Raw genomic sequence first — 19023 nt, 5'->3', positions numbered from 1 at the left:
CCCTGATGAGGGGTCAGCTGTGGAATGTTAATAGCTGGTTGGACTGTTGAAGTCCGCATTACATATTGGACTAATTTTCTATGTATTTTAATTACTACTTTTAGCTGGACTAAAAGTTCTGGTACTGACATTTTTTCGATGTCTGAATGTGCTGTGTAGCTGGCTAGAACCGGCCACGTTGCTCCTGGTCTACCTAGTGGACCGAGCCTGGTGATGTGATTATTATGTTTTAGGGCGCCTTTAAACCAGAGCAGGTGCTCTTGGTATTTTAATGGGATTTCAACCTCCTCGAAAGGAGTGTATTCATCCGGAGGATCCTCTATTTTGTAATAGTGGAATTCGTGTGTTACAGCGTTTGCTGCTGGAAAGTTTATCCATGAGTAGAATACCTCTGTCTGCCGATATTCATGGGCCTCTACCACGAATATGACTGTACCACCTTGGGATGTCAGTCCATTTTCTATAAGTTTAAGAGTTATAGTTTTTCTTATGTTGACCGAAATGATTATAGCATTCGGGTCATCCTGTAGGAGACTTGTGTTATCCTCTAGGAGTCGAGCTGCTATTCTAGCTGCCTCCCTTTCGTCTTCACTTTCCCCCATTTTACTGGCAGAAACGTTTTTGTTGCAGATCAAGTTTCAAGGAAACAAAGCTTAGGTGCACAATATTTCGGAACACTGTATCCTTCAACGTTGACTAAACCAAAAACTATACATAGGAATCTCTTCCTACTAAGTTCCGGCGGATTTTAACCTTTTACCCACTCCAGACGTCTTTTGGAGTATTTACGGGAAAAAGGGTCTGTGTGAAAAAGCACGACTGAGTTACTCTAACGTCTTGCGTTAGATTTATCGCCTTACCAAACGTTGGGCGCCATGTAGTGTAGTTCCTATATTCCCAATAGGCTCTGCGCATTGGAATAATATATTCAGCAGTGTAGACGTAGGACTGAGGTTATCTAGGTCTCTATTAACTATATTAGGTTTGCCAGCTAGCTCAGAGGTCACTAGAAACTTTCTTGAATGTTCAGGAAGGAATTGACTTTCCTGATTAGACAAGAAGGGATTAGCTTCCGACAACCATATAACATGACAACTTTGCTCCCTCAGAATAAGAGTGTATCTCTAGAGTCGTGTGAAAACAATAGACAGCTATTTCACTCAGTCAAGTTTGCATACTTAGTTTCTCCAGAGTGCAGAGAAAAGAGAGACGGGCGTTTTCAATAAAAGGTGTAATTTATTGAGCAGTCTTCTTTCTCATGCAAGAGAAATGAATTGCCACAATTGCAATACTTATAGTAAAGTAAAGTGCGTACAGTAAAAGGAGGATTATAAAATAATACTGTAAAAGTATTGATATGGTTTCTTAGCCATATGATACTTTAAAATAGATCAAATATATATACATATATACATTGACTAACATACTCAACTGGTGCTTCTAAATACGCCTACCCCTGTGTACCTGACCTAAGCCTAATACGTGGGAATGAGTAAGTAAGTAGCAGTTTACGTTAAGTTGGGTTTGCCAAGAATCTGACTCAAGAATTCTCTTTAAGGGTTTAGTCAGCTCCGTACCTGGGTAAATAGAAAGCAGGAGGTCTTGTATCTCTCTCTCAGGACTCGATATCCCAGTAACCCGCGAAGGTATCTGGAAACACCGGAGCTGGATTTCTCGGCAGGAGAAAAGACAGCGTCTCTCTCAGTGCGTCAAAAGGGAGGGGCAGCGTCCGTGGGCTCTCGCATCAGCTGGGCTCTCGGGCAAGTAGATAGCTGCTCTGCTCCAAAACCACCACCGCGTGTTTGCTTAAGGCAACGTTGGTATATTTATACCTGAAAGGTGCCGGGTTTGACGTAAGGTTGGACATAAGACGTCAATAAAGATGTCACTAAGAACTGGCCGTTCTTACAGTGCTTTACAGGAGTTCTAGGACGAAATCAAAACAAAAGCAAGGGGGATTTCCCAGGTTGCTGGAGGTTTGGTTTGTTTAAAGAACTCGTTGTGCTTTCTAGGAGTCCGGGGAAGTAGCCTTGCTTAATGTGACTGCATGGGCTACGACTAAAATGGATATGATTCGCTATGCCTTTACAGGGATATTATTGATTATAGCCGAACAAGGGCATAAAATAGAAATATCGATTTAGGTTCCTAGATAAAAACACAATACCATTCTACAGGTAAACACTTGCGTAACCACTACTAAAGCGAGGGCGCTAACTCACTAAGCTCACCTACCTACAAATCAACAGCTAAATTCTCTTACAATCTCTTTCCTTTCTATGGGCCTCCTACCGTGTGCACCTAACATAAAATGTCAGCCCCAAAATGGCACTGCATCTATCCCTTGGGCTACATCCTTTAAGAGATGTAGCCCAAAACAGCCCAGATCTCTATACCACACTTGATTATCCCAAAAGCCCAAGGGGACAGACTTCCCTCCGGTCTACTGTCTCTCAAAGCTCAATTGGGGGAAAGATGCGCGCATGAACAAGCACAGTCACATGGAAAAGCACATAGTATGTTTTTCTCACTCCTACTTGCAGACCACCACTGCTGTTTCAAAGGAATATAATACATTGCTTTTAATTGGTATTCATTTTGGGGTTATCTTCTTATTTTGTACTGCAACTCATTGTTTGCCACTGCTTAGTACTTAGGGGCCGATTAGGATGGCGGACGGACTTGCGTCCGTCCGCCACCCCTGAGTAGGAGGGACCGTCCGCATGGGCAGCGGCGGTCCCTCCATGGCAATTAGGATGTGACCGCCAGGGTGGCGGTCACATCCTCTATTATTAACATTGCGGCGGGTGCAGCTTCAAGCTGCACCCGCCGCAATGTTAAAAATGCATGTGTTGCATTTACATGCACAAAGCGGCAGGCACCGCACGGTGCCTGCTGCTTTGTGTACGCAAATGCTGGGGGGTACCATAGGTACCCCCCATGTGCACCCCCCATTCACCCAGGGGGCCCGCAACGGGCCCCCAAAGTGAATGTCCGTATGCTTTTCCATGGCGGAAAAGCCGCCGTGGAAAAGCATATTTACACAAACATCATAATATGGCGGACGGTGTCTCATAGACACCGCCTGCCATGTTATAGCTTTTCCGCCGCGGTCGGAAGCCGACCGCGGCGGAAAAGCGGCGGACGGAATTCCAGACCCACCAGCCATCCTAATTTGGCGGTGGGTCTTTGGAGTCTCCGCCGCGGTTTTTCCGCATCCTCCAGGCCGGCGGACACTTCCGCCGGCCCGGAGGATGCGGAAAAACCGCCATCCTAATCGGCCCCTTAGTGTGTGTAATGTTTGAAAACCATTTGTCTGACTTTTCTGTGAGCTACAAAGAAGAGAAAGCAAGTCAAAGGTAGCTCGGGCCCAGGTGCAAAAGGCAGCATTGTTTGGGCACTAGACTGTACATATTTTCAACCCGGACTTTTATTATCTCTGCAGTAAAAGTTCATGCCATGATCTATTTGGAAATTTAGATATTCTAAAAACCATGGTGGTGTGATGCCACGCTACTGGACATTGCTAAAACTCTATAAAAGAAGAAACCCCAAAGGAGGGGCAATGAACGCCATTCATTTTGCTTCTTCATGCAACTTCTATTCTGATTTTTCCTACTTGAGACCCGGATGTTGTACTGATCGATCGTTTACTTTGAACTGTTTGTCGATGCTACAATCAGTAGCTGATGGACTGAGACCTTCATTGCCAAACCATTTCTATTTGTCAATTTCCCCTTATATATTTAGCTCTAAGCTAATGGACTCGCCCTTAATGATTTTTAAGTCTGAACCTTTCACCTTATTTCGTAGGACCTGAGCTGTTAGAAATTTGAACAATCCTTCTGCCTTAATGGTGGTAGGACTCTGTATCTCTGAAAACGAAACTTTATAAACACTCAATAAGGATTTACCTAACTGGTGTTTTAATGCAAGCTGTGAGATTCTTGACCAAAGTCCTTGAGAAATTGTTTATTTTAATGAATTTTGATTCTTTAATACAATAACCAATTTAATCTAATTCTGTCTGAGTCTATTATTGAGTCCTGTTGGTTCTTCCATTTAAACTGAGCTCCTGACATTATGTTTTAAATGCATTGTAGAGAGGATCAACAAGCTCTATCAGAACTTCATGTTTTACTTCTTTTATTCTATGTTGCAGTTCCTGAGCTATTGGTTTGCATAATCCTCACTCGACGTAACTTTTTTATGAGGCCGAGTCTTCCAGTTGCTGTTCTTTATTTCTACAGCATGGTCATAAGAGTGGTGTATCTAAATCTGATTTCAGATCTGTGAGTTGGCTGTTGATTAATGGCCCTCACTGCACAGTTAATGTAGAGTTTGGACACCCTAATTTCCAGCAGCTGTCCGTTTAGGTTAGTGTGGTGGCAGGGCTGGGGGGATGTTGACAGATGACAGAATATGATTTATTTATTATTATTCCCTATTCTGTTGTCTGTCGACTTCCACCGCGATTACCTCCACTGACCACCGCTGCTAATTTCCACCCCTCCTATCAGCGGAGAAAGATTGATCAGAGGATCATTGCCCCTGTGGTAATAGAAACACTTCATACTGACTAATTGTGAAGGGCCCAGTACGGTTAAAGTAGTAAGGTGAGTAAGAGTACAATAGACTTTTATGCCCACGTCACAAAGCGACACCACCCATAATACCCTCTCCTGTGCTCGCAATCCTCTCTCTTCTAGGTGGTGCAGTCTTCCAAGGAATAGTGAGTAAAGGCTTGTAGGATTACTGGAAACAGACAAGACTGATGTCATTTTATAATCTGAGTCAGACAGGAGAAACCCTTCAAGAAGCCAAGAAACGTTACAATGAATTATGTTTTATTGGCGGGTGGTTAACAGCTGTCGAAACCTGCAGACGAAATAACATTTTCATTTGCCGTAATTACTGTCTATGAGGGAACTGGACGATATTAAACTCTAAGATATATCACATTAGCAAAACAAAATATTTCAATTGTCTACACAATCAATTTATTTCCTCTCTCCAAAATATCAAATATTAAGCAGAATCACCAAAAGCATCTTGCTGGTTTGGATTTTATTTTAGTTCATTAAAATGGTTGATTAAATCATTTATAATAAATCTGCGGCTGTAAGAGTTATCTTGTGATACTGTTAAGTGATTTTGGCAAATTTTCAGGTGTCTTGTTTTTCCGCTTGATTCTCACTGTGTGGTTCTTAGGACACGTATTCGCCCAAGAACATGCTTTATCACTGGGCATCTCTTGGCACAGTCATTAATGACCTGCAAACCCATATAACCAAACTGTACATATAATATGATCCCATATACTAATAAATTGTAAGTGATCCATTTTTATGAGAAGGAAACCCGAATTAATATTTTAGTGACCCAAATAAAATTATAAATTCATTATTATAAAAAATGTGTCTCTGAAACTGACAACGTGCAGCCTGCCATTACACTCTAGGGAACTTCACATAATTAAACTATATTCACAGATTTAGTAATTTATGGTCATGCCATATCTGAACACATTTTATTTCAGTGCTTAAATGTTAGTGTCCTAGGGGCTATTTCTCAACAGCAGCCAAAAGTCTCGGGTGGAACCTAATGTCTGTTTCTCTCTTACCAACAGGATACCATCATTCATACTTACTCAGCTTTCTTGCGTTTGTGGTAAGAGCGCCTCCATGGATTCCGCCAGGTCTTTCTTTTAGCTAATGATAGATCCGGGAGGAAGGCTGCAAGAGAACCTTCAATTTCATCTGGCTTTCCACACAGCGCATGCTCCGTTGAACAATAGTAGGAGCACTCTCCATAGAAACAGATGTTGTTGGCTGAAAGAAAACATGTGCAGACATTACTTATTGATGCAACTACTGCAGCTTAAAGTCACAGGTTGCTCGATGCGATGTTCTGCTCTTGCTAAGATATAATATCAATATTTTTTTATAAAGATAAGCAATATCTGGAATTAAATGTTTGGTAGGTTCACTAATAGTTTAAAGACAGAAATACGTTTAGTCAAGAGCCAAGACACACAATGTTTCTTCCCATTCGTTGCTTTCCTAAATCAAATAACATTCATCTTTCATATCCCCACATCTTCTTTTAAATATGACCTCAACCTGGTACAGCTCTAATTTTTCCTACCGTCAGAATGATTTGCAATACTTTACAATGACATAAACGCAGGCGTGGCCTGCACAGGTAAGAGCGGTAAGGTGGGGGTGGGGTGGGCGAGAAGTCGACAGACGACGGTATAGGTAAAATTAAAATAAAAAATACATAAAACCACTTACCTTACGCTCGCCGCATTGCCGGCAATGCAGCGAGCGTAAGGTAAATGGTTTTATTTATTTTTCATTTAGATTTTACCTATACCATTGTCTGTTGACTTCTCCCCCACCCCGCTCCTGCCCCACCACCCCACCCCTCTTACCCGTGCTGGCACCGCCTGATTAAACTCGGAAATAGGAGTAACTTGTGCATAAATTGTTTACAAAGGTGTATAGATCTAATCCTAAAATATTCAAGGACCAGATTCATGAAAAGAACATCAAAGTACATATAGGATATTAGAACATTGGAATGGTGGGAGCTCCATTGAAAACAATGGAGAGCTCCGGGCTTATAATGGCTGGTATAAGCCTGGCGCTCCAACACTCCAATGTTTCTTTGTTCACAGCTCTGGCTGTGAACAAAAGTTTCAGGGAGCCTGGGGAGATTCAAATCCCCTCACGCTTCCAAAAGGCTTTGGTTTTTTTGGTAGAACATTCTGTCCTCTAGTGACAGAATGTTCTAATAGCCTTATAGCCCTTCGTAGATGGGCTATACCACTATTAAAGTCCCTTTCCCTTGTTAAAGGCCCTCGCCTTCGGCTCGGGGCCTTTAACGCTGGAGAGGGCCTTTAATAGCCGGTATAGCCCTCTACGGCGGGCTATAAGGCTATATTAATACTCACACTTGAAATTACAAGTTTTGGGAAAATCACCAAGGCGTATGCCTAGGTAGCTGCACCAGAAGCAGGTTTCTAATCTTACTCCAGGGAAAGTCATATTAAATTTTGGGCATAGGCATTTTCATACAGAGTATGCACATTGTAATTCAACATTGAAAACATGCAACACTGTGCATTTGTATGCTTTTTCCTTTTTTTGCCAGGTCCACCTAGACCCCTTTAAGTTTGGGGGTGTTCGCCTGCCACTTCTGACCTTCACAAGGGATGTGCATTACCCTAGTCTAGTGTATATATCTGTGATTATTTTGAGAGAAAGAAAGTCATCAGAGAGTTTGTCAATGCTCACACAATCGGGTGTTCATAGGCAAACTATACCCTGTAATACCCACTACCAGCCATGTGCATGAGATTTTCGACTGTACTGTATGCAGTGGTAGTGTAAAACTGCATAGGAATGACTGTTTGCTTTGGGCAGTGCTAGATATCCATTTGCAATCCTAAGCAGAAGTGAATGCAGCCATTTCCACTGTAAACATCTGTTTTCAGACGGAAAGGCGTGTTTGAAATGGAACCATAAGTTTGTACGTTTTTCACATGACTGCAACTTACAAGGTCATAATGTTTAATATAAACTGCATTTAACCCGTTGGCTGCGTCGAACGTTCAGCTCCAGTGCTGAACGTTCGAAAAACGGGTGGGGCAGCGTCGGCCAACGGACATGCGCAGCACTACCAAGGTAGTGCTCGTGACGACCGTTGGCCGACGGCAGCAGTGTGTAATAGGTGTGGTCGGGGAAATCTCATACACAAGTGGTCAAACCCCACTTAGGTGTAAGTTAGTAGGGATACTTAAATAATTTTCCACACTTTTCGGTACATGTATTACATTTTAAGGTATTATTTATTTATATTGTACAGTAAATAAACTCAAAGACATATCGGCACTGGAAACAATACAAAAGAAAGCGTTCGCTCACCCCAGCTGTAAGGGCACCACAGTAGCAAAACAGACAAAACATAAGAGCAACATGAATTTAGTAGAAGAGAATAGCCTTCAGGGCTCAATAAAAGAGTCCATTATCATAACTACATGAAAGATGGAGAGATAGTCCATTCAAAATCTTGAGGCTTTGCCCATAGCTGGCAAGTTGGAAGGAGGAAACAGCCAGCCAGGACTCGGGCCTTACAGGAACTTGTGTGGTCGCCAGACTTGATAAGAAACCTGTGCCTATCCTTTAGTAAGCCAAATGTAGAATGCAAATTTGATTTTTTTAAATGATTTCCTTCACCCAAACTCTAGGTATATGCCATTTATGCCAAAAATACAAAAATGGCGAAAGCAAGCACAATATACCACGTCTCCATGCTAAATGTTGCCAGATATTGTATCATGATGACTCATAAATGAAAATAATGGTCTTACAAAAACAAATGAACACGCAGTGTAGTGGGGCCAACAACCCAGAAAACAACCTAAAAGTGCACCAGGAAAGCATAACAGTGATAGACTCAGAGATCAGATGCAAGAGTGCACAGAGATCTGATACGTTGTTGCACGGGGCACCTTGCTCATTAATATTTTAAAGTTGATCTTTATGCATGGCATAAAAGCCATCAACTGATTTACTTGTCTTCATCGGATGACTGACAGAATATCGGAAACAAAAAAAGCTTGTGGACTGAATAGCTTGTCAAAAATATTGAAAACCAAAATATTGAGAAGGTAAGTGCAAATAGGTAAGCATAGGTTTACTATTCTTAATTCCACATCTACATACCTTGAAGATATATATATATCGTCAAGGTACATATATGTGGAGTCATATCTAGTAAAACTGCTTAGCGATAGAAACTTACATTCACAATATTTTTGTCCTCAATATTCTTGACACAATATTTTGTCCACACGATATTTTTCCCTGATATTTTGTTTAAATACCTCATCATCAGGACGACAAAGAGATTCACCTCATTTGAACTTTGTTGATTTAAAACCACCTTTGACCTTGGTAACACAAGAGGTTTCTGCTGCTCTAGACCTACCCTCATTCTGTGAAAGCCAGTTTGGCCTCCTAAATGCCTAGAGATGTGGTCAAATTGAATAGTCTGCAGGAACGTCATACAGCTGTTTTATGGTCTGTACGAGTCAATACTACTGACTCTATCAGCCCTAGACACAGGGCTTCCCATAAACTGGGTACAAGAGGGAGGTAGCCCCAACTGCTATGGAATGTCAGTCTACTGGAAGAAAATTAAGGATCTTCTAAAGAAAGCAGAGATGCAAAAAGCATGGTTCAGTACACCTGCAAGTAAATGTGATTACTTGATCAATGACAACCCTGACATTGTTTATGAATTTTACACAGGAAGTACCCAGGTGTAAGACCTGCTGACTACATGGAAGGTGCACCAATCACCCCAGTTCATCACAGGGCCTGTAGAAATTAGACATTTGTTAGGGAAATATTTTGAACTGTAAAGAAAAAGTATTACATTGAAATGTGTCTAACTTCTGAACTCTAAATATGTTCATTTTATGCAATGCACACATTTTTCTTCACACTTTTCAGGTGACGATCCTACTAAAAGTACTGATACATGCCTGTGGTTAATTACTAGACTCAGATAAATACTGGATTACTCTAAATTCTGGATGATTCAGACTCAATGCAACCCCCAAATCTTCACAAACTTTGGTCCAGGGTTTCAAGGGGTACATCATCGGTATAAACGTATATGCCCTGCTGAGGAGGTGAAGTCCCTCCACAGCAATGCAATATGGTTTCCTTTGTTAACTAACTTCCATATGGGGGAGGTGATGGATCCCACAGGATAATGTAATGTTTTTCATCTCTTAAGCCTTGGTTGAGCTTCTGACAGTGGAGTGCATCTTATTGTTTAATTCTGAGCCCTGGTGGGAAAAACAGATCAATGCATGAGGTGGTAGATTCGTTGTATTTAAGCCCTTTGGGAAAGTGCAATTCGAAACAAAGGAGTGTAGAATGTACTTGCACACACCTCCTGCCAGTTACAGCATAATAGAAAGATTATTGTGTCTAGCGTGGGATTAGAAACAAAACAACCAACAATGCCTGACTGTTCCAGTCCACCTCTAACGGCAGACATAAAAGTAGGACTATAATGACTACAGAGACATGGCCCCTTCTGTAAACACAACTGTGTTTCTACCATGTCTATTCTAAGAGATGTAAAGACTTGTAGAGCGTGTAATATAGGTACTCATTTGACAATAGAAACAAGAGAAAAAAACATAAATCACAAGCTGTGTTGCTCTTTGGGCTAGAAGGTCTCAAATAATGAGAAACTGTGCTTGATGCTCTGCATGTGCTTGCCATTCCCACATGACTTTAAAAAGAACAACATGCTTAAATTTAGCTAACGTTTCTGACGGTTGTGGAATCTGCACCTCAAATTTACCTGCAAATATATTTCATGTAAAATGCATGAATAATCACTGGCCACGTTTTAGCAAACTTGGCCAAACTTGGCCGGGATTATCATTATATTAATTTATTCGGAGAGAATGTCAATTACCTTTTATGGACTATAAAGAGACACTTAAGTTCCAGAGTATACCTAAATCACAGAGCTTTATTTGCTTTTAGGGGTTAATTGTGCACATTTCTGCTCTGCATGGAAATGGGGTACAATGCACCTAAGTACTTTAGCAGCTGTATCCTTTAAAACATGAAATTACATATAGAGACAGACGGCATTAACAGCTGGATTGCACAGAAAGTACATAAATGTGCAACACTTTGCTAGAAATACAGAAATAGAACTTGATGGAAGATCAGGCCCACTTTGTATGCCTTTTTGCTTGCTGACTAAAATGGCAAATCTGGCTTGGAATCCATTCTACTTTCCAATTCATAAAGAGCTCCTGTGCGCTTTTGGAGTAAACGCTAGTGCAATGAGGGAGGAGAGGCAGGGTCAGACTGAAGGAAAATACAATCTTTTGAATTCTGATTTCTCAAGGTTACCACCAAGGAGAAATGCACATAGGCATCATCGTGAAGAACCAGACATTTCATTCAAAGATATACTTATATTAGTCAATATGTGACTACTCATTTTGGTGCAGCAGTAGTTCACAACGAGTGAGAGTTTAGTGCAGTGATCACCACTAAAAAGTCAGAGAGTTGCTTCGTTGCAGTGACCTCTGAGCAGGGCCATACCTCACGCACCCAACTACAAATAAAACAGGACCCGTGGGATGGGATCCCCTGGCTCACAATAGGTTCGGGGAGGGGAGCTTCCCTCCCCAGACTCCTTTAAGTTAACTGCAGCCCCGGGTGGTGGGGCCACAGGGCTTATTAAGGCTTTGGAAGGGGGGTAGGTGTCCCCCTCCTCCTTTGAAAGGAATTCGGCCCTGGGAGATTAGGACTCTGGGGCCTATTAAGACTTGGGGAAAGGGGCCGCACCCCCCTCCTCTTTAAGTAATCTGCGGCCTCAGGAAAGTTTTCTCAGCAATAATTTCAATGCAAATGTTGGAGTGATATTATCAATGATGATGTCATGAGTGATGTAATATGTGGGGTAATTAGTAGTGCATGGCGAGGGTGCAAGTCATAGTTACCTTAAGGCACAAATTATAGTTGCTTGAGATAAGTATAACTATAACTGGTGGATTTCTGTGGTTTTTAGAGTTTAAAACATGACATTGTTACTAAACATTTCACCTAACTATAACGTTACTTTAACCTTTGTTTTCAATTTCTAGTGTTCTTTTAACCTAAAGTTATATTTTATTACCAGACGTAAAGCCAACCCCCACAGAGCAAGGTCTCTGGGTGTGCATGGCGGGGGTTGACCATAGGGCTATAGGACCATAGTGCCCCTCCCCATTAGTAGAGGAGTCCCACAAGGGTCAGTACTCTCCCCGCAACTTTTCAACATCTACATGGAGCCCCTCACATCAATTCTAAGGAACTCCAACATCCCCTTCCACCTCTACGCGGACGACACACAACTCTATCTGGAAACCACATCGATCACAGACATTCACAGACTGAATGGCACACTCACAGAGGTTCAACACTGGCTCTCATCCAACCACCTCAAACTCAATGAAGAAAAAACAGAAGTGCTCCTCATCTCGAATAAAGATGAAAACACCCAAATAGTAGAATGGCTCAAAGCCTTAAACGCCCTTAATGTTCCTCTTGTGCCTACAGACTCTGTAAAATTCCTAGGGATCACTCTTGACCCCAAACTGGACATGAAAGAACACATCTCAAAAACTGCCAAAAGTGCTTTCCTTAACCTGAAACTTCTCTACAAACTAAAACCCTTCCTCCCCTCGAAAGATCTGAAACAGGCCACTCAGGCACTGGTGCTCTCCAGAATTGACTATGGCATTGCAGCTCTGACTGGAACAGCCAAATCTCACCTGGGACCTCTGACCACTACCCTCAACGCCGCAGCAAGAATGGTCACGGGAACAAAGAAATATGAGCACATCTACCCGCGGTGCACAGACATAATATCGACTCCAAAATATCGTTTGGACAGAATATTGAGTTGTAAATATCGTTTGGACAAAATATCGACAGGACAGAATATAGACAGCCAAAATATCGTTTTTAAGGTAAGTGAAGTAATATCGACTGTAAATAATATAGAAAGTGAAAATATCGAAGTATATAATATAGATAGTAAAAAATATCGTTTTTTAAATAATATTTAATTAATTATAGTGTTTTTTCATGTTATAATATGTGTGAAAAGTGTCATTTTATGTTATAATTAATTTTAATTAATGAATTTTTATTTTAATTATTGTGTAATTTAATTCTGTAGCGGGTTGTGGGTTTATAGGGGAATAGGGTGGGAAGTAATTTAATTATAATTAATTAAATATGTAAATGTATTAATTGGTAGTAATATTTAATTAATTGGTAATTAAATAATATATGTTAATTATTTAAAATTTAATTGGTAATTAATTTAATTTAATTGATTAATTGCTAATTATGTTAATTTAAATAATTTATTTCCTGTAGCGGGTTGTGGGTTGATAGGGGAATAGGGTGGGAAGTAATTTAATTATAATTAATTAAATATGTAAATTTATTAATTGGTAGTAATATTTAATTAATTGTTAATTACAAATTATTTGTTAATTTTTTAAAATTTAATTGGTAATTAATTTAAATGAATTTTTTAATTGCTAATTATGTTAAATTAAATTATGTATTTCCTGTAGCGGGTTGTGGGTTTATAAGGGAATAGAGTGGGAAGTAATTTAATAATAATTAATGAAATAATAATAGTAATTTTTACCCCTACGCTATCCAACGCTTTCCCTACTGTTGCACCCACTGGAGTGGGAATAGGAATTTTAACGCCTACGCTATCCAACGCTTTCCCTACTGTTGCACTCTTTGGAGTGGGAATAGTAATTTTAACCCCTACGCTATCCAACGCTTTCCCTACTGTTGCACCCACTGGAGTGGGAATAGTAATTTTTACTCTGTTGTAATCGTACGTTAATAATATTGGCTATTATTTAATTACATTTTGTTACTATATATATATGTTTTAACAAATATGAATAAAAAATACTTTCATTAATTATTTAATTATTAAAAGTTAATTTAAGTATTGTTAAATATATTTTAGTAATTAATTTTTTATAATAATGTAATTAAACTTTGTTTTTATTAAAGTCGATATTTTTTACAACTATATTTTTGTAAACGATATTTAAAACTCGATATTTTTGTACTTACCTAGTTGTACATAGAAAGTCGATATTTTGACAGTCTATATTTTGTCAACGATATTCTTGAAGGTCGATATTTTGTCACTCGATATTTTGTCACTCAAGGATCTGAAGTGGCTCCCTATTGACCAACGAGCCAGCTTCCGTACAGCTTGCCTCACACACAAAGCCCTGCATACAGGAAAACCAGAATATCTGGCCACCAAACTCAAAAGGGCCGGTCAGTCTAGGAACCTCAGAAGCTCCAACACGCTCTTACTCATCCTTCTGAAATCACAGAAACACAAAACCTCTAATAAATCCTTTGCGGGTAATGCTCCCAAGATATGGAACTCCATACCCCCCATATCAGAATGACCGCCTCCTTCCCGAAATTCAAGATGCTACTCAAAGCCCTCTTCCTTGAGCGCTCTGGATCGTAACGAGAACCCCACGTTTGACTTTGAAAGACCACTATCTCTATGATCCCAGAGCCGGATGATTCGCCCCCGATCTCCACCCTGTAGTGCGCTCATGTTGTTATTGTGCAGACTTTTACTTCCCCCCAGTGCTCCCTGTTCTTGTTTACCATCCACACTGTCTTTTTGGTGCTTATTTGTATTTGCTGTGAAGAGCTCTAATACCCTCGGGTCCAGCTAGCGCTATACAAAACTTCAATACATAAATAAATAAATAAATTAACTCACCCAGAGACATCCAACCACACACTGCGTATGACCTTTGGCAGTGCATGGCGAGATGTTGGGCGAAGGCAGCCAACTCATCAGCGGTCAGCCAACCTGCACTGCACACAGCAGCCATGCGAAATAAGGGGTTGACAATAGGGCCTGTAGTCAACCCACCTGGATGCAACAAATCCCACACTGCACACTGCCTTTGGTGTTTGCAGTGTAAGGTTGACATTTGGGCACTGGGGACTCATCCCCCACGGCAAAACATATATATTAATGGGAAGGGAGTGCAGCTCACCTCCTCAAGCCTTATTTGTACCCGGGGACCCCATCGCTAGGGGCGAATTTCATTAAAGAGAGGAGAGCAGTGGGAGCCCCACTGCTGAGCTGCATTCGGTCCCTGAGACCCCGTCCCTAGGGTAATATACAACATAAAAGGGGAGGAGGGCTGCAAGGTCCTCGTCCCCGAGCTTTCAAAGCCCCCAGAGACCCAATCCCCGGGGCCAAATTGAATTTAAAAAAGGGGAGATGGACCACAGCCTCCTCCTGGGGTTTAATTTGGCCCCTGGGACCCCATGCCCGGGGCTAAATTCAACAGAAAAGGGGAGAGTGACCCTGTCACCCCCCTCCCTGACCCTTCAAAAGGCCCTGGGGACACTATCCCCAGGGCTGACTCTTATTCAAAAGGGAGGGGGCTGCGTGGCTCCTCTCCCCGATACTTCATAGGCCCTGAGGACCACACACCCCGACTGCATTTTATTAAAACGGGGAAGGGCTGCGAATTTAGCTTTCAACATAGCCACTTTTTTCATTCTCAAAATCCACATTCTGGGCAAGGCTGGAGCGAGGCATGATTCCACAAAGACAGATAACTCTGCCTCAAAGTCCTGCTGAAACACTTTTCGGTGCTACAAAACGTTTTGAGGAGAATGATCCTGGTTTTCTGTCATGCCAAGAAATGCATCCTTCCTGGGAAGCATCAGCACCATAACCCTTTACTCTGCAAGTGGAAAAAATGAATAAGTGCCGCTTCTTTTCAAGAACTGGGAAAGTTCTTCCTGGTCACTTCTGCAGGCAAGTTGTCCTTTCAACCAAATCTCCTGAAGGGGTCCAGTCCTCAGACATGAGCTGGGTCATCTTACAGACAGGAGTAATTTTCTTTTCATGTCTTTGCATGTCCCCATAGCGGGCGAACAGATGGTCCACCTCTTGACTCTTAGAGAGCAGTTACAATCCCTGGGTGCCAGCTGGAGTCACGAGTCCTTGAGCCTTTGTTCTTTGGAGAAGGGATTCAGAGTGTTCTTCCTTTAAGATGTTTGCATCTGAGTTCTTATGAGGTAGCAGTAAGGTTCCAGTCTTATCCTGTACACAAGCTAGGGATTAAAAATCCCATACACCTAATCCTAGACACACTGCTGCAGAATATCCACCACTATTTCAACATTTCCTTTCTCAATTTACTGCAAACCTTCCTAACGTCGCTCCACCAAAATGGTCCTAGCTCCCTACCATCTAGTCACTCGGTTAGGAAGATTAGGTTTTATATCCTCTGTCAGTCCTAGCACTGTTTAACTCCTGTTAGGGTTGCAGACAGAAAATCTATGGCGGCTCTGGAAATCAATGGTTAGATTTTCAGATAGTCCTATTCAACACTTCCACTTCAAAGGAGGAAACACTGTGAAAACATCAATTTTTCTATGCCTGCTACTCCTGTGCCCCTCACAGGCAAACCCTTGTTAAGTGGTCAGTGTTGGACTCCCTCTTTCCATTCTGCCAACAGAGGCTTAGCCATTTTCCTCCAAGAGGAAGGTAGATAATAGTTTTTGGAGCAGGACTTAGAGGCAAACCAGTTTATTCAATGGCAGCACAAAGTCTAGTTTCCTAAAGCACTAAAATCATTAAAAATCTATTTTCACTTGTGAATTTGATTTTTAAAACTGAGGGAAAAAGAACTTTTAGTGAGTACTCCAGTATTTTCCCAATGCTTAGATTTGAAAGAGTGATTTGATTCATATCTAGACCTGCTCCTGGACAATGTAGCTTTACTTACATAATGGAAACAGCTTTTTGTAATTGTTCACTGTCAGGGCATACTTTTTCCATTGCTTAGCCAGCCCTCCTTGTACATATATTAAATAGCCAGGCCTTTGGGATTAAATGCACACTTAAAGGGGTGACGTGACTGACATACAAAAATAGATTTAACTTCATGTGAAGGGTACTTTTCCATGCAATCTGACAAAGCAGTGCTTTCAAACTGCAGCCACACCCAGAGCATAAATGTGCTCCCTCAAGCCATATATTTGGTCATATAAGTGGGTAGTGTAAATACAGACTGCAGCCTACACATGACATTCAACTTCCAAACCATAAGTGTCTTTCTTCCACCATCTACCACGGTCTTACTGGAAGGTTATACAACCCAATTAGGGGAAACCAAGGCACAATACATAATTTAGAGGCAAAGCACACATGCTGTACCACTGTTTGGAAGATGTCTGCCTCACAGAGTCCTAACTCCTGTGAAACCATGCAACAAAATGTTGGGGAGGGGGGCAAAAACAAAACAATATATCCTTTTTTTTCACCAACCAAAAACTAACCAAAGGTAAAAACTGAGGAGAGCAACAATTGGAGAATGAGAGCAAACAGAAAACGACTGTCATCTTTAAACGGTTCCATGTTTAAATATCGATTACAAAAATATAGTTTACAAAAATATAGATGTAAAAATATCGATCACAAAAATATCGACTCCCTATACTTAAACAGGTAAGTACAATAATATCGACTAAAAAATATAGATGTAAAAAATATAGATGTAAAAAATATCGACTTTAAAAAATATTATAACTTAAATTAAATAATTAAATATTATTAATATTATGAACAAAATAAATTACGTTACCTTTATATTTTAACTATTTATAACAAATAAACTTAATTTAATCATTATAAACTTAATGTGTACATATACATATATTTTCCTAAATACATTTTATTATTATCTTTATTTAATTTATAAACTTTAATAATTATATAAAAATAAAATAAAAACATCTATAAAACATTTTGGATAAAATAACATCTTCTATATTTAATTAACACATAAAAGTATTTAAAAATAATAATACATACATTTAATAACAAAATTAAAACATTAGTAGTTAAAACATTTGATAGTGAAGGGGTAAAAATTACTATTCCCACTCCAAAGTCCCCTGTCCTACCATTTTTTTAAACATATAATATAAGGAGGCAGTGTAGGGATACCTTGTCCCCTTAGGCCCTGCAGGCCAGTTCACTGGGACCAACATTTTTTTTTTAAGGAAACAGTTTTTACTGCGATCCTATGAGACTTCCTCAGGATGGCAGCAAAAAAATAATAAAGGATGCACGACATGTTTTATAAAATAATTGTGGTGGAGGACATGAGTGAAGCTCCCCTCCTTGAGCCCATTTTGTGCTCCAGGGACCCATCTCCGATGGCTGGTTACTTTAATTAAAGGGAGGGGGTATGTGGCCCCTTCATGAACCAATGGCAGCCCCGGTAACCCCATCCCCCATAGTTGAATTCATAGAAAAAGGGGGGCACGCGGCCCCGTTCCCACGGCATGTTAAGGCCCCAGGGACCCCATCCCAAGACAAACATGCCTTCCCTGTGCGGAGGAGCATAGCAGGGTAGGCATGTCTGCTCCCTCCCATTGGGAGCTTTAAAAATGCTCCTGCAAGGTGGGAGTAGAATTTTGTTTCCCTACATATGCTCCTGCAGACAGAGAAACACAGATTGCTCCCATCTGGGGGAGAATGCAGAAAGAGCTGTTCCAGATGCGATCAATGGCGGCTCCTGCAGCATGCAGGGAGCTGGCTGGGGTCGGGGGGACTGGGGCTCCCATGGCAGCCCCCAACTTGCTGCTTAGTGTGTGCACCAAGTGGACACCGACGCACCCAACTACAAATAAAACAGGACCCGTGGGATGGGATCTCCTGGCTCACAATAGGTTCGGGGAGGGGAGCTGCCCTCCCCAGACTCCTTTAAGTTAACTGCAGCCCCGGGTGGTGGGGCCACAGGGCTTATTAAGGCTTTGGAAGGGGGGTAGGTGTCCCCCTCCTCCTTTGAAAGGAATTCGGCCCTGGGAGATTAGGACTCTGGGGCCTATTAAGACTTGGGGAAAGGGGCCGCACCCCCCTCCTCTTTAAGTAATCTGCGGCCTCAGGAAAGTTTTCTCAGCAATAATTTCAATGCAAATGTTGCAGTGATATTATCAATGAAGATGTCATGAGTGATGTAATATGTGGGGTAATTAGTAGTGCATGGCGAGGGTGCAAGTCATAGTTACCTTAAGGCACAAATTATAGTTGCTTGAGATAAGTATAACTATAACTGGTGGATTTCTGTGGTTTTTAGAGTTTAAAACATGACATTGTTACTAAACATTTCACCTAACTATATCGTTACTTTAACCTTTGTTTTCAATTTCTGGTGTTCTTTTAACCTAAAGTTATATTTTATTACCAGACGTAAAGCCAACCCCCACAGAGCAAGGTCTCTGGGTGTGAATGGCGGGGGTTGACCATAGGGCCATAGGACCATAGTGCCCCTCCCCATTAGTAGAAGAGTCCCACAAGGGTCAGTACTCTCCCCGCAAC

General features: G+C 41.1%; 1 protein-coding gene across 1 annotated transcript in view; it reads right to left on the bottom strand.

The window, feature by feature from the left end:
- Positions 1-19023, bottom strand: part of FAM20C (FAM20C golgi associated secretory pathway kinase) — a 327251-nt gene that overhangs the window by 42530 nt on the left and 265698 nt on the right. Inside the window, exon 6 of the mRNA XM_078664903.1 lies at positions 5651-5831. Coding sequence (XP_078521029.1) covers positions 5651-5831 — 181 coding nt within the window. The remainder of the gene's footprint in view (positions 1-5650; positions 5832-19023) is intronic.

The sequence above is a fragment of the Lissotriton helveticus genome, chromosome 10, assembly GCF_964261635.1.
Source record: "Lissotriton helveticus chromosome 10, aLisHel1.1, whole genome shotgun sequence".
In the NCBI taxonomy this organism is placed as follows: Eukaryota; Metazoa; Chordata; class Amphibia; order Caudata; family Salamandridae; genus Lissotriton; species Lissotriton helveticus.
The sequence above is the reverse complement of the archived record's forward strand: the minus strand, read 5'-3'. Positions and strand labels throughout refer to the sequence as shown.